At 35.6% G+C, this 24,229-nt stretch overlaps 2 protein-coding genes across 11 annotated transcripts; one reads left to right on the plus strand and one right to left on the minus strand.

The window, feature by feature from the left end:
* Positions 1-6,649: 6,649 nt before the first annotated feature.
* Positions 6,650-10,328, plus strand: LOC104114389 (probable receptor-like protein kinase At1g30570). Of its 3 annotated transcripts, none has more exons than XM_009624824.4 (3): positions 6,650-6,879; positions 6,997-7,116; positions 7,294-10,328. In XM_009624824.4, exon 3 carries the CDS (start codon positions 7,354-7,356, stop codon positions 9,949-9,951), a length of 2,598 nt encoding a protein of 865 aa, XP_009623119.1. In that variant the 5' UTR covers positions 6,650-6,879; positions 6,997-7,116; positions 7,294-7,353; the 3' UTR covers positions 9,952-10,328. The 3 variants fall into 3 exon arrangements, with proteins under 3 accessions (XP_009623119.1, XP_009623118.1, XP_070051504.1); XM_009624823.4 differs by having other exon boundaries at positions 6,651-6,879; positions 6,997-7,128; XM_070195403.1 differs by having other exon boundaries at positions 6,651-7,128.
* Positions 10,329-12,666: 2,338 nt separating this feature from the next.
* On the minus strand, positions 12,667-23,790 carry LOC104114390 (uncharacterized). 8 transcript variants are annotated; one of them, XM_009624826.4, is made up of 8 exons: positions 23,655-23,790; positions 20,158-21,449; positions 18,831-18,888; positions 18,626-18,744; positions 15,897-15,987; positions 15,206-15,253; positions 13,547-13,630; positions 12,667-12,996 (listed from the first exon to the last, which is right to left on the minus strand). In XM_009624826.4, the coding sequence occupies exons 2-8, from the start codon at positions 21,318-21,320 to the stop codon at positions 12,979-12,981; spliced, it is 1,581 nt and encodes a 526-aa protein (XP_009623121.1). In that variant the 5' UTR covers positions 21,321-21,449; positions 23,655-23,790; the 3' UTR covers positions 12,667-12,978. The 8 variants fall into 8 exon arrangements, with proteins under 8 accessions (XP_009623121.1, XP_009623120.1, XP_070051505.1 ...); XM_009624829.4 differs by lacking the exon at positions 12,667-12,996 and adding an exon at positions 14,167-14,264 and having other exon boundaries at positions 13,399-13,630; XM_018777045.3 differs by lacking the exon at positions 12,667-12,996 and adding an exon at positions 14,167-14,264 and having other exon boundaries at positions 13,399-13,911.
* Between the last annotated feature and the right edge of the window lie 439 nt (positions 23,791-24,229).

Raw genomic sequence — 24,229 nt, forward strand, 5'->3', positions numbered from 1 at the left:
AGGTGATTAAACTTGAAGGCTCAGGCGAATTAGTTCATCTGGTTTGCATTCATTTCTTTTATAACTAATTTCAATACACATTTATGTATCTTTCCCGATTTGTACTAATTTATACCACGTATCCTTAGAACTGCGTATAAATTTAACTCTATCCGTTTTTTGGGTAAATAATTTTAATTATAATTATTTTCCAAAACTAATTCTTTCAAAAACCTAAAATTATTATGAAATGTTTCAAGATATTTATGGGTGTCATTTTTTTTTTAATTAATTCAACTTTTTTCCTTTTCACTTTTTGTCAAATTGAAAGTTGTTCCGGTTATGTTTCTATTCATTTATTCTTCTTTACAGCTATTATCTTGACCAACTTTATAGTGGTACTATGAGGTACGGAGGAGCAAAAAGACATGGATTTACTATTCTAATTGTCAAAAACAGAGTGCTGTTTTTTTAACTATTTTTGGACTGTTGTTTATTTTCCACACATGGCCATGTGACCACCGCAAACCCAACCAAATAATGGAGATCCATTCTCTGGCATCGACAAACTAATACATAAAATAACTTGTAAATATTCAAAAAGATTGAAATATATTATAAAATAATGACGATAAAGTAAAGACAAACAGATAGAATATAGAATTTTAAACTTATGTACATAATGAACTAAAATTTTTTTTATTTATACAAAAAAGCAAATTGATGTGTAAGCTACTTATGTAAACTGTTGTGTAAACTGCTATTGTACCAGATATGAATAATCTTTTATCGAAAGTAATGTTTATCCATAACGGAGTACCGAAATGATAAGTTCATTATACCAGATATAGATAATCTTTTACCGGGGGTAATGTTTATCCATAATGGGGTACCGAAAGGATAAGCTCATTATACCAGATATGGATAATCTTCTACCGGGGTAATGTTTATCCATAATGGGATACCGAAAGGATAAGCTCATTATACCAGATATGGATAATCTTCTACCGGGGGTAATGTTTATCCATAACGGGGTACTGAAAGGATAAGCTCATTGTACCAGATATAGATAATTTTATACCGAATGTGATGTTTATCCATAACGGGGTACTGAAATGATAAGTTTCTTCAGGAGACTTATTTTCAATAGAGTACTAAATAGATAAACATATTTACGGCGGAGTCTCATATAGATAAGTTTCTTCAGGAAGTTTATTTACAACAGAATACTAAATGAACATCCATAATAATATATTTATAACACCCCCCTTGGATGTTCATTAAAAGATAATGTGCCTCATTAAAATCTTACTAGGAAAAAATTCGTGGGAAAAAATCCTAGTGAAGGAAAAAGAGCACATATTTAGTAATACGCATTACTAATTGTCTCAAAAAAAATCTTATAAGAAAAACCCTGTGGAAAAAATTTTAGTAAGGGAAAAAGAGTATAGCGCGTATTTTACTCCCCCTGATAAAAATTCTGTTTCAAATATTTGAGTATCCGCATTCCAATCTTGTATACCATCTTCTCAAAAGTTGAAGTTGGCAAAGATTTAGTGAATAAATCTGTCGGATTGTCACTTGAACGGATTTGTTGCACATTAATGTCACCATTTATCTCACGTATTCCCTACTTGCTTCATGAATAGCTATTATCTCAGTATGATTTGAAGAAGTAGCAACAATAGATTGCTTTGTGGAGTGTCATGATATGATAGTACCTCCACATGTAAATATGTACCCGATTTGAGATCGAGCTTTATGTGGATTAGATAAATAACCTGCATCTGCATAACCAACAAGATCTACACTACCTTTGTTAGAATAAAATAAACCCATATGAAGTGTTCCCTTTAAATATCGCAATATATGCTTAATCCCGTTCCAATATCTCCGTTTAGGGTAATAACTATATCTTGCTAGTAAATTAACAGAAAATGTTATGTCAGGCCTTGTAGCATTAGCAAGATACATAAGTGCGCCAATTGCACTAAGATAAGGTATTTCGGGACCAGGGAGTTCCTCATCCTCTTCTGGAGGTCAGAACAAATCCTTATTCACTTCAAGTGATCGAACAACCATTGGTGTACTCAATGGGTGCACTTTGTCCATGTAAAAGCGTTTTAAGACCCTTTCTGTATAGGCAGATTGATGGATAAAGATCTTGTCTGCTAAATGTTCAATTTGCATACCAAGACAAACTTTTGTCTTTCCAAGATCTTTCTTCTCAAATTCTTTCTTAAGATATTCAATTGCCTTTTGGAGCTCTTCTAGAGTTCTAACAAGATTTATGTCATCAACATAAACATCAAGTATAATAAATTCTGATGCCATTTTCTTTATAAAAATACATGAACAAATAACATCATTTATGTAACCCTCTTTCAGCAAATATTCACTAAGGCGATTATATCACATACGCCCAGATTGCTTTAAACTATACAAAGATTTTTGTAATCTGATTGAATACATTTCACGATACTTTGAACTATATGCTTCAGGCATTTCAAATCCTTCAGGGATCTTCATATAGACTTAATCAAATGAGTCATATAGGTTATGACTTGCATTTAGATGACATGAAATCTTCAGGTGTCTGGACTACAAGTCCGATCCTCATAATCTTTTACAATATTGTGAACTATATTGTATCAAATATATCGTCAACGATCATTTTGTATCGGTTCCTAAGCGACATAACTTGTTGAGATCTCATCACTTTCTTTATTTTCAGGTACCTGAATTTCTTCTGGAGTTTCATGAAATATTATGTCGTGGGCTCTTCTAGAGCTCATTTCCTCCTCATTATGATCATTTGCTCCTATCATTTTTGGATTGTTACCTTTGGAACCGATCGGTTTACTACGCTTCATGCGTGCTGTAAACTTTATCCTTCAGGGATTTTAATTTTAATATGAGCATTTGCAGCTGAAATATAATATTTAATTTTAGATCATCAAATGCTTCTGGCATTTGACTTGAATTATATTTTAAGTGAGGGTCATATTAATGATAATTCGATTCATATAGCATATTTTCCAGCTGTTTATTCCATCCCCCAAATGTTAGAAAAACTAACACATATCCACAATCTTTTTTGGGAAACCTATCTTTGTGCGTTGTGGTAGAGAACTTAATCATATACCACACATCAAAAGTTATTAGATAGTAAAAATATTTGATTTCTGATCCTAAACCAATTGTGAGGGGAAGACTTATCATATATTATTGGTCTGATGCATTAGAAAATCTTAGACCAACACATGAGGCTATGTTCTCATAAGTAATAGTTTAGCCATTAATAGGAGGTATTCAATGCTAAACTAGTTTGAATATAAACCAGCATCATTAAGATGAACTATCTTGATTTCATAATCTGAAAATTATGCTCTTAATTGAGAAAAGCAATTTCAAATGCCAAACTGCAGGTTGACAATAAACACACATGTAATCATCTCATATATGCATCTATTAGTGGTTCACATGATAGCTGAATGGGCCCATATTCACCTTTTATATATATTTCAGAATTTAGGGGTCTTAGTCCCAACTTTAGCTGGTATAATCAATTTATTATGAGAATAAGCAACACAAGAGAATTATTGAAGAATCTTCTAGTTCTTCAGTATATGCTTATCTGAATTCTCAAATAGCTCATTTAAAAATGACAAATGAAAACTTCAAGTTTTTCATGGCATGTGTTATCTCTTAGTAAGTTTCTGGTTTATTATGGCATAAACTTTTGCATTAGTAAACTTCTGGTTTACTGTGATACATGATGTAGTACAAATTGAATAATAAGGCGCGTAAGTTCTCACATACATATTATTTTACCCCCTATGATTGTGTAAACATGAATATTTTTAATCTTTCAATTATTTATAGTCTAGTATGATTGCCATTCGTATTAGTAAACTTCTGGTTTATTACAACATATGGTTTGACCACAATCATATAATATGAATGATAAATTTGCATATAAGCTATTCGGGAGCCTTCAATTTATTGTCCACAATGAAATATTATTCAGGCACTCCTTGTGTCATGCGTCTTCTAGACAAACAGTTAGCTCTTCAGGAGCTTTTGATAAATTTTGTACTACGAAATATCTCTCAGACACTTCTGGTATCATGAGAGAATTTTTTTTCAAAATGACATAAACAAAATAAATATGACAGTAAATATCATTATTAAAGCATAACTTTTATTTATGTACAACAACTACATAACCATACTATCTACTATAAACAACAAAAATTAAAATATTTACATTTCTACAGATTCATCACCGATCACATGACTTGTTTCTCCTTCCGGGAGTGCAAAGTAATCAGCTACATCCAAATGCATGAAGTCTAAATTATCTTCAGAAATAAAATTTGCTTCAGCATTTTTCTCTGTCTTTTTCGGGGAGGCTTGATACAACTCAACCAGGTGCTTTGGCGTACGACATGTACGTGACCAGTGCCATTTTCCTCCACATCTATAGCATGCATTTTCTGCCTTTGCTGCTTGCACCGCTTCATGCTTTTGTTCCTTCCTTTTTCACTGCTGGTGGTGAGGAGGCTTCTTAGGTACTTTATTATTAACATGATTAGAGTTTCTTCCCTGACCATGGCCATGACCACGACTAGGGCCATGTCCTCTTCCACGCTTATCTTGGTGGAAGTTCGTCTCATTCACTTCAGGGAATGGACAAGAACCAGTAGGTCGGCTTTCATGATTTTTCATTAATAGCTCATTATGTTGCTCGGCTACAAGAAGATGTGAGATAAGTTCAGAATACTTTTTGAATCCCATCTCTCGATATTGCTGCTGCAGGAGCATATTCGAGGTATGAAAAGTGGTGAAAGTTTTCTCCAACATGTCATGATCGGTAATATTATCACCACATAGTTTCAATTGGAAAATAATTGTGAACATAGCAGAATTATACTCACTGATAGATTTAAAATTTTGTAGCCTTAGATGAGTCCAATCATAACGTGCTTGTGGAAGAACGACCATCTTCAGGTGGTCATATCTATCTTTCAAATTATTTCACAGTATGACTGGATCTTTAATAGTGAGATATTCCATTTTCAAGCCTTCATCAAGGTGATGGCGTAAGAATATCATTGCTTTGGCACGGTCTTGGTTTGATGCTTGATTTTTGTCCATGATGGTGTCTGCCAGACCCATCGCATCAAGATGAATTTCAGCATCAAGTACCCAAGACATGTAACTTTTGCCCGATATATCCAGGGCTACAAACTCAAGTTTAGAAAGATTTGACACTATTTAGAAAAAGAAAGTTCGTACCTCTGATACTTTCAAAGTATTTGCTCGAGATGGCAGAGTCTCGTGCTGATAACGTGTTATAAAATAAAAACTGTAAAGTAAAGACAAGTATAGAGAGAAACTGATATATTATTCAAATTTCAAATTTATGTACATAATGAACTGAAATTTCCTCTATTTATAGAAGAAAGCAAGCTGTTGTGTAAGATGCTTCTGCAAGCTGCCGTGTAAGCTGCTACTGTACCAGATATGGATAATCTTCTACCAGGGGTAATGTTTATCCATAACAGGGTACCGAAAGGATAAGCTCATTATAGCAAATATAGATAATCTTCTACCGGGGGTAATATTTATCCATAACGGGGTACCGAAAGGATAAGCTCATTATACCAGATATGGATAATCTTCTACCGGAGGTAATGTTTATCCATAACGGGGTATCAAAAGGATAAACTCATTATACCAAATATGGATAATCTTCTATCGGGGGTAATGTTTATCCATAACGGGATACCGAAAGGATAAGCTCATTATACCAGATATGGATAATCTTCTACCGAGGGTAATATTTATCCATAACGGGGTACCGAAAGGATAAGCTCATTGTACCAGATATAGATAATCTTATACCGGATATGATGTTTATCCATAACGGGGTACTGAAAGAATAAGTTTCTTCAGGAGACTTATTTCCAATAGACTACTAAATAGATAAACATATTTACGGCGGAGTCTCATATAGATAATCTTTTTCAGAAAATTTATTTACAATAGAGTACTAAATGAACATCCATAATAATATATTTATAACAAAATACTTTTTTTGTGTGTTTAAATTAGAAATTCTTATTCGATAATTTTTTTAACTCTTTTTCAGAAGTCAATTTTACCTTTGTTATAAGAACAATTTTGTTTTTTGTCTTTTACTTTTAACACGAAGCTTTAATTTGAAAGTACTTTTTAAATTAGAAGAACTAACAAAAGTTGAAAGGTAAAAATAGACTCTTTTTTTTCGAAAAATTTAGACATATGAAGTCACCTATTTTACACCATTATAAGGATTAAGTATAATTGTACGAATAAACTAAAAGTCAAAAACGGAATTAAGCAATTTCGAATTGTATAGAGACACATTTAACCTTTTCCATTCTTTTAAACTAACAGCCAAATCTTGACGTATTAAAATGCAACTTGTTTCGTAGGGAATAAAGAAAAATGGAAATTCCAGCAATTTCTAATCTGTTTATTCAAACGAAAATCCTGCCAAAAATTTTTTGGCTGCAAATTATGAAGAATACGGCAAATTAAACTAAAAATGTAATGACTTATGTCAAAATAAATACTAGTAAAGTATCTAGTTTTAAGGCTACTTCTAAAATGGCTGTTACAGCAGTTACAACAAATACTCATGGAGTAATAAAATAGTAGTAATACAGATATGGTGGTAAAGAAAAGAGCAATTCCCAAAAGAAAAAGACAGACAGTGCAATATATGAATGTTTCCAGTCTGTTTCAAACAACTCCAGCCTATCCATGTTCCCCTTCTCCTCTCTTTGTTTCTCTGGAAAAAAAAATTTAAAATAAAAGAGAAGCTCTTTCCCCTATTACCACTATTTTTAGGTAATCTGTCCTTAGACTCATTAATCTCCATTCTTGACAAATTGGGTGTCTTTTCTTTTCTTTTTTGATTACCATTGTCTCAAAGATTCAAGCTTTTGACCATTTTCTTGGTTTCAGATCTGCTTGCTGATTTGGATTTTTATTTTTTCTGAGCTGAAGCTGTTCATTTGAAGACATTTTCTTTGTGGGTTTTTGGTTTATTTTCCCATGTTGTTGAGCTTCTGAGTTGCCTATGAGGTATTGATGAAGGTATTCTTTTTATTTTTATGCCTCACTTTTGATTTTACAAGGTTTAAGCAACAGATTATAAATTGTTTTGTTTCTGGGTAGAAAGTGATTGCCATGATTGAAACTTAGGGTTTTTTCATATTTGAAAATTTCTCTAGTTTTGAAACAAATTATTGGTGGTTGCAGTTTTGAAGCTGAGCTTGAAAAAGTGTATATAACTTCGGGGGTGTATTGGGATAGTGAGTTATGAAAGTCAAAGGCAGAGAGGTGTTTGGGCAGTTTCTTGTTTTGATATTAGTTGTGTTTGTTGAAATTGGAGAAGCTCAAACAAAGACTTTTTTGGTAAATTGTGGGACTAATTCCACTGTAAATGTGGATGGTAGTAAATGGGTAGGTGATTCTTCCCATGACAACAATGTCACTTTGAGTTCACCAGGTATTGAGGCAACAACTGCTTCATTTAATGGTGATTCATCTTATGAGCCACTCTATAAAACTGCCAGATTTTTTGATGAAAGTGTTAACTATACTTTCCAAATAGCACCTGGTAGTTATTTCCTCAGGCTCCATTTCTATCCGTTTTCATTCGGGAATCACGATGCGAATGAGTCCTACTTTGCTGTTGCTGCAAATGGTTTGAAGTTGGTTTCGGAGTTTAATGTTGCTGCTGAGATTGTGCACAAGAATTTGTACTTGCAAGGTTCTGGAGGCAACTCAAGTGTTTTCTCATTAGTGAAGGAGTATTTTGTGACTTCCGATATTAATGTCTTTGTGCTCGAGTTTATTCCCAACAAAGGTTCTTTTGGATTTGTTAATGCCATAGAGATCATTCCTGTGACTGATAAGCTATTTGTTGACTCCATCAGTAAAGTCGGTGGCAATGGTGCTAACAGTTCTTTAAATTTAAGTAAACGAGGGATTCAAACTATGTACAGGTTGAATGTTGGTGGTTCAGCAATTAAATCCAATAGAGATTCAGGGTTGAGGAGGATGTGGGAGGCGGATTCAAGCTATATGATCATTGCAGATGCAGGTGCAGAAGCCAAAAACCATTCCAACATTACCTATGCTTCCCCAAACGACACCTCTATTGCGCCTCTTCTTGTGTATGAAACAGCAAGAATTATGAGCAACACAGATGTCATGGAGAAGCGACTGAACATGTCATGGAAATTGGAAGTGGATCCAGGTTTTGATTACCTTGTTCGCTTACATTTCTGTGAGTTTGACTATAATAAACCAAATCAAAGGATCTTCAAAATCTATATAAATAACAAAACTGCTGCTGACAACTACGACATTTTCTCACGAGCTGGGGGAATGAACAAGGCGTACCATGAGGATTACTTTGACGTGATGCCGTCGAAAAGCACCAGCTTTTGGGTGCAACTTGGTCCTGATACAACGACTGGTTCTGCAGGCACTGATGCTCTTTTGAATGGTTTGGAGGTTTTCAAGTTGAGTCGGAATGGTAATCTTGCCTATGTACAGAAATATGAGGATGTTCCAGAAAAAACAACTTCAAAAAATATAATCCTTTGGGTAGGAATTGGAGCAGGTATTGCATCCATTGCCATTGTTGCAGGTTTAATCATGCTGATTATACGGCTATGTAGAAGGCAGAGAAGCAAAGACGACAAAAAGAAAAGCGAAGCTGGATGGAGGCCTTTATTCCTTCACGGAGCTGCTGTGACCAGCACTGGTAACGGTAACGGTAAGGGATCAGTACAATATCAAAGTCTTGGGACTCTAAGATCTGGAAGGCGGTTTACTCTAGCAGAGATTAAAACAGCCACAAATAACTTCGACGAGAGCTTGGTGATTGGAGTGGGAGGATTTGGTAAGGTTTTCAAAGCAGAGCTCGATGATGGCACCCTTGGTGCGATCAAAAGAGCCAATCCTCAATCTCAGCAAGGTCTGAAAGAATTTGAAACAGAAATCGAAATGCTTTCTAAGCTAAGGCATAGGCATTTGGTCTCCATGATAGGTTTCTGTGATGAACAGAATGAAATGATTTTGGTCTACGAGTACATGGCCAACGGAACACTCAGGAGTCATCTCTTTGGCAGCGATCTACCATCTCTAAGTTGGAAGCAAAGACTAGAGGTGTGCATTGGTTCAGCTCGTGGTCTGCATTACCTTCATACAGGGTCGGAGCGTGGAATCATCCATAGGGATGTCAAGACAACTAACATATTGTTAGATGAGAATCTTGTAGCGAAGATGGCAGATTTTGGGCTGTCTAAAACTGGCCCGTCTTTGGAGCATACTCATGTCAGTACAGCAGTGAAAGGAAGTTTTGGTTATCTGGATCCTGAGTATTTCAGGCGGCAGCAGTTGACTGAGAAATCTGATGTTTACTCCTTTGGTGTTGTGCTGTTTGAAGTCGTCTGTGCGCGCCCTGTTATAAATCCAAGCTTACCAAGAGATCAGATCAATCTTGCAGAATGGGCGATGCGGTTTCAACGACAAAGAAAGCTTGAAACCATCGTTGACCCACAACTCGCAGGAAATTATTCCCCAGAGTCATTGATGAAATTTGGAGAAATTGCTGAGAAATGTCTAGCGGACGAGGGGAAGAGCAGACCAACAATGGGAGAAGTCCTATGGCACCTGGAATATGTCTTACAACTTCATGAGGCTTGGCTGCGGACAAATGCAGGGGAAGACTCTGCTTCTGATATTCGTGCTCTGGAGACTGTTGAGGAGAGAGGAACTGAAAATTCAGAAGACGAGACTCATGTTGATTCAAAAACCAAACAAGAAGAGGCTGAATCTGCAACAGATGCCATGGCATCTGGATTAGATGATTTTTCGCAATTCGTCAATCAAAATGGAAGGTGAGATCGAAAACAAAAGACATTTGATCGTAACGTCTGGACTGTTATAGGCCTGAATTCTTTCCATTTTTTGTCACATGGCTCAATGAGTACTTCACTATAACCTCAATCAGCTTCGACATGGCTCATTAAGCTGAAGGAGCTTAGAATGTGAAGGTCTTGCTAATACCTTCATGCTGTATTCTTTTCCTCAGTTTAGATTTTCAGTTTTTTTTTCCTGCTGAATCCTTGTTGCTCAGGACTAAACAATTCTTTTATTATTGTATGTACTTTATGTTCAAGAGAATGCCACTAAGTTGATGAATTGGGATGTATTATATAGTTTGCTTCTATTTCAGTGGAGAAATGATATCTTGTGTGATGGCACATTTCTTCTTAACAGTTGTATGTCCAAATCTCTTAACTGCTTTTTGAGTCTTGAATTGAAGAAACTGGATACTATGATTGATATGTACAAATTTTCTCGCTGCGTTATATTCCACAACGTTTTGGTTTATGTAATATTTGTTCTAAGTTTTCAAGTAATTCTCATTTTGTCCTTCAATGAACTCGCTTCATGCACAAATGCGTCACTTTAGGATTTTGATGGGTAGTACAATTAACTTAAATAATGGCCGACGCGTGGAAAAACAAGATGGACCTGCTGGCCTCGGAGAAGGAGACCGCCCAGGCCAAGTTGTCTTCGGTGGAAGTTCAGCTTCGGGTGGCGAATGAGAAGACCGATACACGGGCTCAGTTAATCTCTTACACAGATAAGTGAATTGACCTAACTGTACTGCAGATGGCTTGTGTTGGTTACACTAAATCAACGAAGGCAAAACATGTCTTTTGTACAATTTTTTCTTACACAATTTTTATTTAACCATGATTAAGTGATATGTATATTCACTTGAATTGTTAAAGTTAAATTATTTAATTTTGTATAAACACTTATGCAAGTAAATACTTACCTTTGAGTAAAAAGCCAAGCGCAATATCTCTTTTTTCTCTTTCCAACTTGGGTTGGGATAGTTAAATTTGAGTGCCCTCTCAAAAGACGGTCCTTTTAAGGAAACTAGTAATTTGTCGCGGTCGCAAAATATTATTTCATTTAGGAAATACTTTATAGTACCCGAATATTAAAAATAATTAAATTAAGTTTTGCAAAAACTAAAAGTATTCTTAATTTGGCTTGGAAAGATAGTCTAAGCATACAAGTTTAAAGCTTCAATGCTAAGGTACTTTTTGATATTTAAATTTTCAAAGCTAAACCATAAGTCATATCAAAACAAAACCTCTAAAGTGAACACAAAAAGAAAATAGCAACGACAACACAACATCGGAAAGGCTAAAGTAAAAGTGTCGAAACAGTTCATGCTTTCAAAAAATAGAATTGACTAATAATCATATTATAATAAAAATTAAATATATTTAGGTAGTAAGTCTAAGATACAAAATTTTATCACCGTTTAGTGACAAAGTTGACGCATACTTCGACTAATTATACTGATCAATTCTGATGGATAGATATCGCCATAAGCCTTCCTTTCAACCAAATACAATTGTAAATTCTTGTGTTTTTAACATTTATCAAACTTTTGACAAATATTATCAATCTTTTTATTTCACGTAAACTTGCATTACATCCTTGTAAGAATAGTAAATATATAAAAATCAAAATTTAGATGTCTTTGTACTTCCCTCGGAGAGAATGATATGTATGCCGAATGAGAATACAAAAGAAGAGGTCAAACTACGGTAATTTTCATAAAAGGACCAGTATAACTCAATATACTATATATACTTTTCTTCTTTGTTATTTGATTCTCAAAAACAATAAAAATTCCAAAAGAGTTATGTATTTCCATCATGTGTGGTCATATTATCTCTCTTATTTGTTTCTTTATCCTTCAAGTAAATGAGCACATTAACTTATAGTATAAAATGGATTATAAAGTAGTAAATTTGATCATGCTCGTGCACATAAATACGAATAATCAAAAATGGGGAAGAGTGCTTACGAGAAAACGAGGGCGTACGATATTTTTTTGTGATGACTTCTCTAATTTTATGGATCACTCCAACACGTTTTAGTTACTTTTCCTTTTTTTTATTTTTTTCCTCTTCTTACCACCATTTCTAAAGTGAAAGAGGACAGAAAAGAGTAGGAATGAGTATTTTTAATTGCAATGAATCAGAAAAGTTCTATCCATATAAAAAAAGACAAACCTGATAGCTAAACAAAGAAATTCCTATCCTTCATAACTTTTTGTTCAACATTGTCAAAGCGAATAATGAGATCAATTAATTGTAGAGGAAAAAGCAGACATAATATAGTACATCGAATTACTCTTTTATTCTCCTCCATTCAATAAAAACAGGAAATTGCCTTGGATAAAAGAGCCATACTCCTAATTTGGATAAGATCCTTCAATATATCCATATGTCCAAAAATCATAGATTTTTCTCTCTTGATATCTCGTCCTAATCTTTATTTTTAGATACTCCGATAAGAAAAGCATGTCCATAAGCTTAGCCAAATCTCATTAGGGTCAATCACACTACAAATATCCAGAATATATTGTATCTTGTGTCATGAGATCATACTTATATCTTCCACATATGGCTTTTGCCACATATTGGTGAAGAGTGACACCAATTGCTCTAATTCTATGGGGCATTATATAATTGCCACAAAGTCTTTTAAAATATGGCCGTTAGGTTCTGAAGGAACGGTTGGTTATTAATAGTAATGACTTTTGGAATTCTTTTTCATGAGACATGACTTCTGGGTTCCTACATAATTACAATTAAAAACAGAATGATTGGGAGAAATAGGGGGAAATGGAGAAAAAAGATAAATTGTAATCCTGGATTAGGAGAGTGCCACGTCACCGGGCCAATGTCCCTCGATTATATATAAAGAGAGATTCCCTTTCATTTGCCCCCCAAGTGAGCGAAGAATGCTCAATACCAGCTCTGATCTTCCAGTCTCAGGCTCTCAGCACCATTCTTGTTATGCTTTTTTGTGATTTTCTTCTAACAATGCATTTTATTCTAGAAAATATACCTGAATATTAAGCATTGAGACAAAAGAGAAGTAAAAAAGAAAAAAGTGAGAAAATCATAGGTGCAAAAATTAAGTACTTGGTCAGTATAAGTCTCGAAAACATAAATTATCGAAACCTTTTTGTTTATCACAACCCTTGTCAAGATAGTATAAATTTACGCAAAAATTCTAGAAGAAACGTACAAGTACTTCGCACAAAATGGATCATGTTGAAAGAATATGCTTCTTAACGTTATTGCAGATGAAGGGAAACTACGCAGCTACTCACTAACGATGATACAGGTTTGTATATATTTACTACTAATCGTTACAAATTACAAATGAAATACTGGATGTGAATGCATCTATGTTCATCCCTCTTTCTACCTTTGTGTTTTTCTGGCTCTAATAATACACAGATCATTTCTTCCACAGGTTAAAATTGGATATACTGTATCAAATACTAATGAACCACAAGCAATACTCATGAGTTCTGAAAGAAGCCCCTCTTACAATTTCTGGAGACCTCATGTTTTTTTCGCGCTGCAATGCACAACCATAAGTTCCTAACCTGGAAGAGTGACTCAGAGATACCAAATGTTCGGGGGACAGCTGCCACAAACTCGACAGAGAAGAAAGGTTGCTCCGCTGGAAGCTGCAAATAAATTCTGCTATTCAACAAAATACCCTAGAGTAGGTTCCTGTTCATAAAACTAACTATAGCAGACGGAAAAATAGAAACTAAAAAGCACCAACACGAAGATATCACAAGTAAAAATTCCCCTTCCCCTTATCTTGCTCTCACTTTGCCTTCCCCACACCTGCTCTCTACTCTGCAATCACAAATCAGGGCCTCACGAATTTCATCAGGGCATTACAGGAATGTGACATAATGATGAAGAGAACATATAGAGTTAAATTGTGACTTCATCACACCTGAAATGTTAATTTGTCAGCCCTCACAATGCAAAAAGTAACTGCCCCATAAAGAGAACATATAAATGGACTAAGAGACGAAGTGTGGCTAGGAAAACTCAAATCGAGTTGCAGCTGATTGATTCAATGCACCTTCTAAATTGCACAAATGTGTCTGAAGCAATTACATCAGTGTGCTGTGTTGAGAATCTCATGTAGTAAAAATTCAAATGTCCAAAATTTGTATACTAATGTACAAGATGAACATTTCCGTACATGAAGCCTATATCTTCTCAATTCTCTGTGAAGCACCGTGAGCTAGCACCTGAGGTTTGAACCAATTTGCGCCTCTTAACCGCCAGCCGGGGTTTCAACTAAACAGCAGAACAACACTAGGTTCAATATTATATATCTTGATAAGTCGGTCTAGAGAGTATTGCAATGCACACTGAACAAAATTTATCAGGGAAAAAATGGCACAGATCATTTGTAGAACAAGGATCCACTATGACTACTTTAAAATTTGACTCCCCCTTTTTCTGATAATTCAGATATTCCGTTCACAAAGGAATAAACTTAGTAAATAAATATAATTGAAACAACTTTGTAGATACAAAACTTTCTTAATGAGGGTGCGCAGATCTCCTATCTTTGGGCATGCAATTAACAGTTGATAAGCATAAAACAACTCATTACCAAAATCCAGCTCATTTTTCCTTGTCTCAGGAAACCATATTCTGGAAAATGTAAATCCTAGTTTCTCAATATTTGAGCTGTTTAAAAGCGAAAAGGGGGCAGAATCCTGCTGTGTTACAGTTGTCCACAGGGAGGCAGTCGTTGGACCATGAGACCTTACTCCACTAGAAAATAAAAAGGAAAAGATGGATAGCATATAATACAATCACCAAAAAGAAAAACTTAGAAAAAATTTCTTCAACTAAAAAACAATTTTAATTACAAATGGAAAACCTCAGTATACAAGAGGCAGAGACAGCAGAATTCAGAAAACGATAGCTTGCAGAAACCACATCGAGTACACACAATAGAAAAGTTCCATGAATTTGCATTAGCACATATACTAAACAGCTAATATAACGAAAATATTTGAGAAATATAACTGCAGTTGAAAATCTTTTGGTTTTAGAAGAATGTGGCACAACAAAATTTTCTTGTAGTAAATATAATTGTGGCTGATTGGATCTGATCTTGGCATCATTATTTATTACCTACACCTCTTTCAAAAGAAAGTATATAAGTGAGTTGATTTCTTTGCCGAAACAGGAAAAGAATGCGATAACAAGGTTTCAATATATACCGTCTCTATATACTTCAATTGCTTTAGAACTTCCTCCGTTTCTAGTTCCTGAGAGTGAGACAATGAACAGCAATTAAAAAGCAATTTAAGGAATATTAAAAAGGATGGATCTCAGTGAAATGGGAATATGGCAAAAAAACAAACCAAAGAGCAGTAAAAGAGAGCAGCAAGTAACTATATCAATGTTCTGGCACTTGTAGGATTTTCAATACACATATACTCTACTTCTGGGAAAATCATTTAGATTATCAATGGGTTTGTCATTCCGAAGATATAAGAGTCCAAGCCATAATTAGTTAGGTATTATCTGATTCAGCATAAACCTCCATTTTTAGGGAAGGAAGAAGTTTTGCAAGATGATCAAACATTGCAAATATACTAGCCCAAAATTGTTTACACTTGCTATTACAGTAAAACACAAGTATCTCCCCGCAGATCATAGTGGGCGAAGAACACTGAAGCTATAAGCACCTACAAAACCTGTGAAACAACTAGACGACTTTGGAATCAAACGTCTTAATCCTAACAAGAAAATAGTTCTCCAACTAAGAAAATAAAATGAAAAAGAACCATCTCTAACAAAAGCAAGAAAGGAGAGTGGAACTGCAATCTAGAAGGAATTAAGCAAGTGAACGAGTTTACTCGAAGACAGGATGTAGAACACAATATTTGGACTGACAAACTCACATACTTGAGGTACAGCACAATCTGCATGAGGTGGATCCCAAAGGACAGTACGGAAGCACTCCCAGTCATCTGTTTGAACTTCAAATAGTGGGGCCCTGACATGATAACACCAAGTTGCAGATTAGGCATCCTAATGGATGAAAATTAACACAAAAACAAAATATCATGAATATTTCCAACAAAAGAATAGGCAAATAACATGATCCCAGTGAAGTGTGAATGGAAATTAAAGAGATAGGAGCTATCCAGGATGCCTTGATATGGCAACTTCCCTATTTTTTTATTAATATGGTACCGACTAGACCAGCTTGCACGCACCTAGACTATTATACCATGTACCTGCTATCTCCCATCAACACAGGTACCAAGCAACTTTGCCGACCAAGCTTACGCAGAGGGGAAGAAATTACCTAGTGTTTTTGTCTCAATTGAGTTTTGAACCCTGGTCTTCAAGGTTTGCACCCACTTCATTGACCACTACGTCACACTATTGGGTGCTTTCATATGGGAACTTCTCTTTCTACAACCACTTTCACTTATCACTGATCTCAGCACTTTTCTTATCAAGCTACTGATACAGCTTAATCTCATGTGTCTTACAATGCGGGTCGAGAGGAAAACTTTGAGATTCAAAAGGGTTATCAAGTTGCATGGGATGATTTTTGTTGATCGGAGGCGTCAAGACTTATGGGAAATTTTTCTTGATGAATGAAGAATTGAAGTGGGTGGTTAACTTGCTCAAGCAACTCGAAAAATGAAATAGGCTTCTGTGGATAAGTAAAGTAGGATAGGGGTTTTGGTGGTTAGTGCTTGGAGTTCTAATAATTCCCTTTTGCTATCAAATTGGGAGGGAGCTGCAAACTGGAATGTGAGAATCCAATAGAATGGGTTTGGTAGAGAGTGGAGTAAATTTTGGTTAAAGTATCATGTGTCTCTTGAAGAGAAAATGCCACTACCTCCTATAGCAACAAGAACAACCTGACCTAATGGAGGATATACAACAAATGCAGAGTCAAAGAGATAGCATTTCCAGAATTGAGCTTTTGACTATAGACGAACAGAAGGAAAAGGGCTCTGAAGGAATAGGATAGCTTCGTTGATGAATGAATATGCGTTGGAACTTTCTTCCATTTGAATAGAGGTGTGACAAAGAAAGGATACATGTAAGACTAATCTTGCTGTGGTCAGACGAGCCCAACAAGGTGCATGGGAAACTACTCCATCAACAAGGGAGCTTAGATGAGCAAGAACCAATTTCTAGTACTATTTTAATATGGAAGAAACTTCAGTATTTGGCAACAATAACTACGCCTCAGTCACACATAAGTTGGGGTCTGCTATGTGAATCCTCAATGACCATGTTCCTCATTTAAATTTATCTCAAGCTAACATTATACAAAACAAAAACTAGATGTCCTATATAACATCTCTATATTTTATACTGACATAAGAATCTCTAATAGGGCTAAAAGACTCCTGGAAAGCATAGGACTTAAAGTAAACGTATTAACATGACTAAAAACATATTCCTACAAATTGACATTGCCTATATAAATATTTTGTTCCATTGTGTCCTATCTTTCGCGAATTCTGCATCGATTCCAAGAGATCGTAGGTCTTTCAAGCAAACTTCCTTCCATATGATTTTAGGTCTACCTCATTCCTTTTTTAACACCTTAACTCATCATGATAACACCTACAAACCGGAGCATATGGAGATCCACGTTACACGCACCTTCTGGCGAATGTAGTGATTTTTTATCTAGTCTAATCTTGTGTGACCTCACATTTGTCTTAGCATACACATTACTGAATCACTCTTCTTGTAGATGTGTTGGACTTCAGCAGCCCAATATTCACTCCCATATAACATTGACGGTCTTATAATTGTTCTATAGAACTAACCTTCTACTTCGGTAGACATCCTCCTATCACATGATTGATGGGAACAAATATTATTCATTGTAAAAGAAAGAAAAGAAAGAATACAATAAGTGGAAAAAGACAAAGAGAAAAAGTAATAATGAAAAGAAAGTAACGAGAGAAGAAAGAAAAAGTCAAAATTGGTGGGCTGCAAAAACGTGAAAGAAAGAATCGGCTCACAAATTACGGTGTCGTAATGCCGCGTTTTCACATTTGCTAAAACTTTTTTCAGCCGACCCTCTGCCTATAAAAGGGCCTTTTCTCTTCATTTGTAAATCATCCCTCACATTCTTCTTTCTCTTTCAGTATCAATAAAGCTATTCTTTGTGTGGCCGTGGAGTAGGCAAAAATTACCGAACAAAATAAATCTTGTATTGTCTAGTCTTGTGCAATTTATTGTTATTCTCTTCTAATTATTTTTCCCTTCTATTAGCCTGACACGCTTCCCAACAATGATACCCCAGTGACACTTTCTATTTCAACCATCCAATTTTTAATCTATGTGTAACATCTTCATCTATCATTCAATTATCGTGGAACAACGAGCCTAGATATCTGAATTGTTTGAAGCACCAAATTCCATCTTCACTAGTCCATTTTCCTCACTAGTGCTCCTTCCCGTTAATAGAAAGAAAAAATAAAGGGAACAAATGCAAATTAATCTGCTCGAAACACGTAATTGGTGTCCATTTTCGAGAGCTAAAACAATTTCAATGAAACAATCCAAAATTAACAACATCCACTTGAAAAACCTAAAGCTGGAGCAAAGAAATATTCACTAGTAAAAAGTGCAATGAGTCAGCTGATTACCTACGCCACTTCCCACAGATACTTCCATCCGCATATTCCCCAATACCTTCAATGACCTGCCGGCACTGAAGCCAATTGCCAATAGAACTAAACCATGACGGCTTGTTAGAAGAGCATTCCTGAATAATACAATTTCTGTAAGTAATTATCCTAGAACTGAGTAGCCAATTGTATGAAAAAAATAGATTTCAGGAGTAGAACTTACATGCAAGCTGAGATACTTGGAAGGCCTGATTTCTAATGGTTCAAACCGATCAACCTCACTGCATCAGATCTCATTATCAAAAATAAAGCAGCAGCCATGCTCAAAATATAGGAACAGTACAAAATAGAGGAACCAATTATAAAAACAGTCAACATTAACAGCATTCCACAATATGCGAGATTTTCAGATATTAGAGTGCAAAATTATCAGGACATACGGAGCATGAAACCTGTGAGCATTATAAGGCTTCCTCAGTATAAAGAGAAACCTAAACATGCATATGCCATAGTTACCACCACTAATGCTTATCCATTTTGAACTGAAAACCTGAGGATTAATATCCAACCAAGCATTCAAGCAATCTTACTTAAGTTTCAGAAAAAGGAAAGATGTGCTAGCACTAGCAGGTATAGAATCATAGATAATGAGATAAGAGAAAAAAAGAGTAACTAGCATTTTGAGTTGTAGATACAAAACATGCCACCATATACTTTACCATTTTCTAGACATTCTAAAGTTCCTCTTTTTAAAAAATGTATCTCCACTTTCTTTGCACAGAAAGTTTCATTAGGTAGGTCCAATGAGCACACCAGGAGTCGTCCAACATTAATGAAGTAGCAGAGATGAAAACAACATTAAATGATGGATCCAGACAGCACCGAAGGAAGTTTGCTTTTTCACATAAAGAGCAGCTTCGGTAGCCATCTTTACAGTAGAGAATTTGAGAAGAAGGTCTGATTGATGCCAGTTGGTGCTTAAGGTGAAACAAGCGGAAGAGTATGTTAACTACTTACTGCCTGATTGTGGAATTGCACCACTGCATATAGGCGATGGCGTATGGTGGGAAACTGTCTGTTATCAAATTGTGATGCAGAACCATCAAAGAGGAGAGAGAAGAACATGAGAAATAGCTATTTCAGCGGTCACGTGGCAACATGGAAAGAGAGAAACAGAAGACTTTTGAAGGATTAGCAAATTCCCTCACACAGATTAATGATTTCTTTTTTTTTCTGTGTGTGTTATACAATTTCCCAGTTAGAATTGGCGAGTGAGTTCTTTTAGTAGAGAATCATGTTTTTTGTGTAAATTCTCTACATTGTAACACCTTGTATGTTGGGATCCCCACCATATCAATAATATTATTAACTCCATAAAACATAACTGAAAATGACAAGTGCAAACGGTTACAAAAGGTAGGCACAGGATGAGCAATCATTGAGGTTTATCAGCCTATGTGATAAAACCATTTAAAGCTATATCATCATTTTCACTTCCCTAAGTAAACAGGAAGATCCAAAAAATGAAAAAATAGATATATAGAACATACTCTATCACTGGGCCTGTCCAGTCAGGAACCTCAGCTTGAAAATTATTGCCAATACGGACGCAGGTTCTATATATGCTGGTGTCCTTCAACATGAGAGATATAGGTCCTGATTCACCTTCAGACAATAAGTTGCTAGAACTTTCAGTTTCGACAGGCCCACTTAGGGATTTACAAGTTGATTTCTCCAGTAATTTTCGCTTCTTAATCAAACAATATTGGCAAAACCACTCATCCCGAGGTATTTTCCGTATACGGGGATTGCAGCAAGATAAATGATATGCATCAGCACAATTATCACAGATTAGCATCTTCAATGTAGTATCTGAACAATCACAGGCTTTGCATGAGATTAAAGAGCAGTTGTCAGTATTGGTACCAGAGGTTTTAGCGGACATGCGGAGCTCAGTAAACGGAACTTTCTCAAGCAACCCATAACCTCTAAGAATTGCTACGCATATATCCTTTTCTGGCATATTATCATCCAATCCTTCAGGAACTAAAGCACCAGATGAGGAGCATTCACTGGCATCACCCACATCAGTCTTCAATGAAGAAGAATCAAAGTCCAACGACGAATGGCTATCATTTACGCAAAAATCTGAAGTCCTATGTATATCACTTCTTGAAGCTGCTTCAGAGCACTGCTCTTCTACTTCAGGTCTACCATCACAAGAATTTGATTTAGAAAGAAGGTTCCCTCTATTACACTCAGCAGGAAGCAGAATAGGAGCTGCAGTAGCTACTTTTTCAACTGCAACTCCAGCAACTAAGTCTTCCTTAAAAGTTCCTAGATGGACCTCAGAACAAAGCTCAGAAGGACATCCATTGCTAGGCCTAACTTCAGCTGATGTTTCAATGGAGAAAGTAGTGAGAGGGTTTCTTCGGAACTTTTTCCTACGATATACAATGGGCTTAGAACTTCCAGACATTGCACTGAAAGTTGAAGGTCGTGAACCATCTACACTGTTTAAGGAACAAGGATCACCATCCTTTGAATTAAATTTTCTATAGCCATCAAGAGGACGTTCATCATTTTCAGGACTCATTTTCAACGATTCGGCACCAGAAACCCAGTTACATGAGTCTTGCTTTGTGATCTCAGATGAGAAAGAGGTCGCACAAGAAGCTTCTATGCAACCAGGAAGATAATTTTGTATCAGCATAGCAATTGAGCCACACACTAATATGAAGGAAGTAATCTTTCTCTTGTTTATGAGTACATCTACCAAAATGATGTGCTCCTATACATCCAATCAAATTTAGTATCAGCGTTTTTATCACAGCTGTACTCCCTGAACATCAAGAAGAAACTTGCAATGAGATAAAGAAATCAATCAATATAAAGTTGAATGCTAGTGCTCAAACAGAAGGATATGGGAAGACTGCAAGCTTAAAAAGAAAAGATAAGTAGGATTTCTGAAAATCATCTACGAAATCTGGACCCGGACACAGGTAATAGACCATGCATCAGAAGGAATTTCTAACTGATGCATATCCCAAATTCAAACTCTTAAAAGCCATGTGTGAACAACGGAAAGAGAAAAAAAGCCATGTGTCCCTCAAATTGGAGAAGGAAGTCTTTCTGATAACTTCTAGAATCAATTAGTATATGTTACACTTTTTAGCAAACACTTTTTGATGTCATTAGCCAATAAATTCTCCTTAAATTTTTGCTTTCACTTGGTATAGTCGTCTATACTAATTTCATCGTTGTTTCCATTGCGTAAAAGTTCATGGTCATACATTTAGCGCTCCTTCATATGAGAAGAAAACAAAAGGTATGGAAGGTTGCTCCATTAGCTCTTATGTGGGTCGTGTGGAGAGAGAAATAGAAGAGCTTTTGAGGGAATTGAAAATGATATTGTACACTTGAGGAATAGTCTTTTGTCTTTGATTGCTTTTTGGTGCACCCTTGATATTCCTACTTGTATAGATGATTGGGTGTCTTTCGTAGAAAATCATATTTTGTTGTAGATTCTCTACTTTTTGGTATACCTCTCGTATACGGGAGCCTTTCCCATTTTGCTAATAATACTATTTACCTTATCAAAAAAAGAGCATATAGTGCTCCTTCAATAGCAGTTTGGTTCAGTGGCAGGATCCATTGAGACTTGAGACTACATGCCTTCAAGTTAAGTAAGGGCATTGCTAATGAGAAACTAGGTCCCATCTTTTCAGAATATGGTTTAGTCTTATAATAAGAAAGATGTTGCATCGCTAATACCATTCAGTTATCTGGTTCATGACAATATAATTATGCTATCAAAAGTTTTTCTTGCATAACCAAGAAATCCTTGAGGGCCAGTAGTGCACGGTTCGAAATACGGTGGATACTGGGGCCCCCTCTCTATCCTTCTCCACTTAAATACCATGCTTTTGTCTACGGAAGGTTCGAGCCCATGAAGTGCACCTAATTACATATCACGTTTTGGGCTCTTACCAAGAGAACAAAGCCTGAGGGCTATGCTATCAAAAGTTTTCATGTCATCATTTTCCTAATGGAACATAAAATCTAGTGAGAATATGTGAAAAAAGCTATGTCCCATTAGGTCTGGTATGGGCATGTGGGCATGTATCAGGTGCACGTAAGGATCTGCACAAGTGTATCCATTTGACGTGGATGCATAAAGGCAAATGATGTTTGTGATAGAGCCTTTAACCCTTTCCCTTCAATACAATGAAATAACGCACCATTTTTTCTTCCCAACAAATAATCCAAACTAGAGGCGGAGCCAGAATTTGAAGCCTATGGGTTCAGTACTTAGTCATTTTGAGTTACTGAGTTCTAAATTTAATATAGCTGTTGTTAAACCGGGTCGAATACTTTATGAAATGGGTGGAGTAACAGAAAATATAGCCAGAAGGGCTATTGTGCGTATAAGATGATTTCTTAAGACAAATACAGGATTTGAACCAAAACTATTAGGTTTTGCGAACCCACTTCCTATACTCTAACTCCGCCCCTGACCCAGACTAATAATGTATAGCGATGGGTCCAAAAAATTTTAGGTTACAATGACATGCCACAGGCCTCAATTGTAGTTTTTGGGCTTATAGATTGCCCACCAAAGGAATCTGCTGGCAATTAGACAGATATCTATCCCAGATCAAAAACAAAGAGCCAGTTCTCCAGCAGTTAACCAAATAAGATCATCAGAAATCACATGAATGCAGTTCAATCAAACATCAGCCATGGTAATCATCTACAAACAACAAATTGAAACAAACCCTTTTGACTAATTCAAAATTGAACATGAGAGTTACCCATAAATTATGATTCAGCAATAGCAATATTTCTATAAGTTCAATAGACATATGCAAGGTAAATAGTATTTGGCATCATTCCACAACCAAAACATTCAACAATAAAAGAAAAATGCTTTGAATCTAACTACCTGCAATGAAAAGCCATTGAAATTTGAGGAAAAGATTCAATGATAAAAGGGAAAGGGAAAACTGAAGGAAAATAAGAAAGTTAGAAACAATTCAAAAATGACCTTTGGTTGAACGCCAGTGCGGCACAGGCGGAGATGTAGGAAGTGGCACAGGGCTTCGACCAAAGGAACTGTTGGAATAACTGATACTACCATCCTTATTGTCCTTCTATTTATTCCCAAGGGCAAGTATGTAATTTAAAGTAGCTTTTCCGGTGAGACTGTAATCAACTTTTAACAAGATTTGATAATATCATCTAATATAATTGATTACTCTAAATTCTCGTTGATATTTTATTAGATAAATAGTTGGGCGTAGTCTTTTATACTTAAAGAACGGATCAAATGATAAACATATTTTCAATTGCACCCTTGTAATGATTTTTATGAAATATGATCACTTTAGTATCTAGCATCTTTGAAAAGAGGATGTTCGCGCCGTTACAAATAACTTTCATAAGAAACTTTTATTTAATGTTAATGGTTAACTAGAATCTTGGTTGATTTTGTAGGTGTACATATTCGACCGTTAATAGTTTGTCGCGATTTAATTTCATTAATATACTATTTTCACTATATTTTGATGCATATCCCTATAAGTTTTTACCTGCCAAATTTTAACACAATCCACTTGAAAT

Source organism: Nicotiana tomentosiformis, chromosome 2, assembly GCF_000390325.3.
Source record: "Nicotiana tomentosiformis chromosome 2, ASM39032v3, whole genome shotgun sequence".
Taxonomy (NCBI): domain Eukaryota; kingdom Viridiplantae; phylum Streptophyta; class Magnoliopsida; order Solanales; family Solanaceae; genus Nicotiana; species Nicotiana tomentosiformis.

What these genes read in the sequence shown, in the direction of transcription:
- LOC104114389 (XM_009624824.4), top strand. Translation starts at nt 7,354, where the DNA reads ATGAAAGTCAAAGGCAGAGAGGTGTTTGGGCAGTTTCTTGTTTTGATA.
- LOC104114390 (XM_009624825.4), bottom strand. Translation starts at nt 21,320, where the DNA reads ATGCTGATACAAAATTATCTTCCTGGTTGCATAGAAGCTTCTTGTGCG. An exon ending in TGGACAGGCCCAGTGATAGA is followed by an intron (nt 18,889 to 20,157) that starts GTATGTTCTATA and finishes GATCTGATGCAG; the next exon opens with TGAGGTTGATCGGTTTGAAC. An exon ending in AATTGAAGTATATAGAGACG is followed by an intron (nt 13,631 to 15,205) that starts GTATATATTGAA and finishes ATTTATTTGCAG; the next exon opens with CTTCCAGCGGAGCAACCTTT.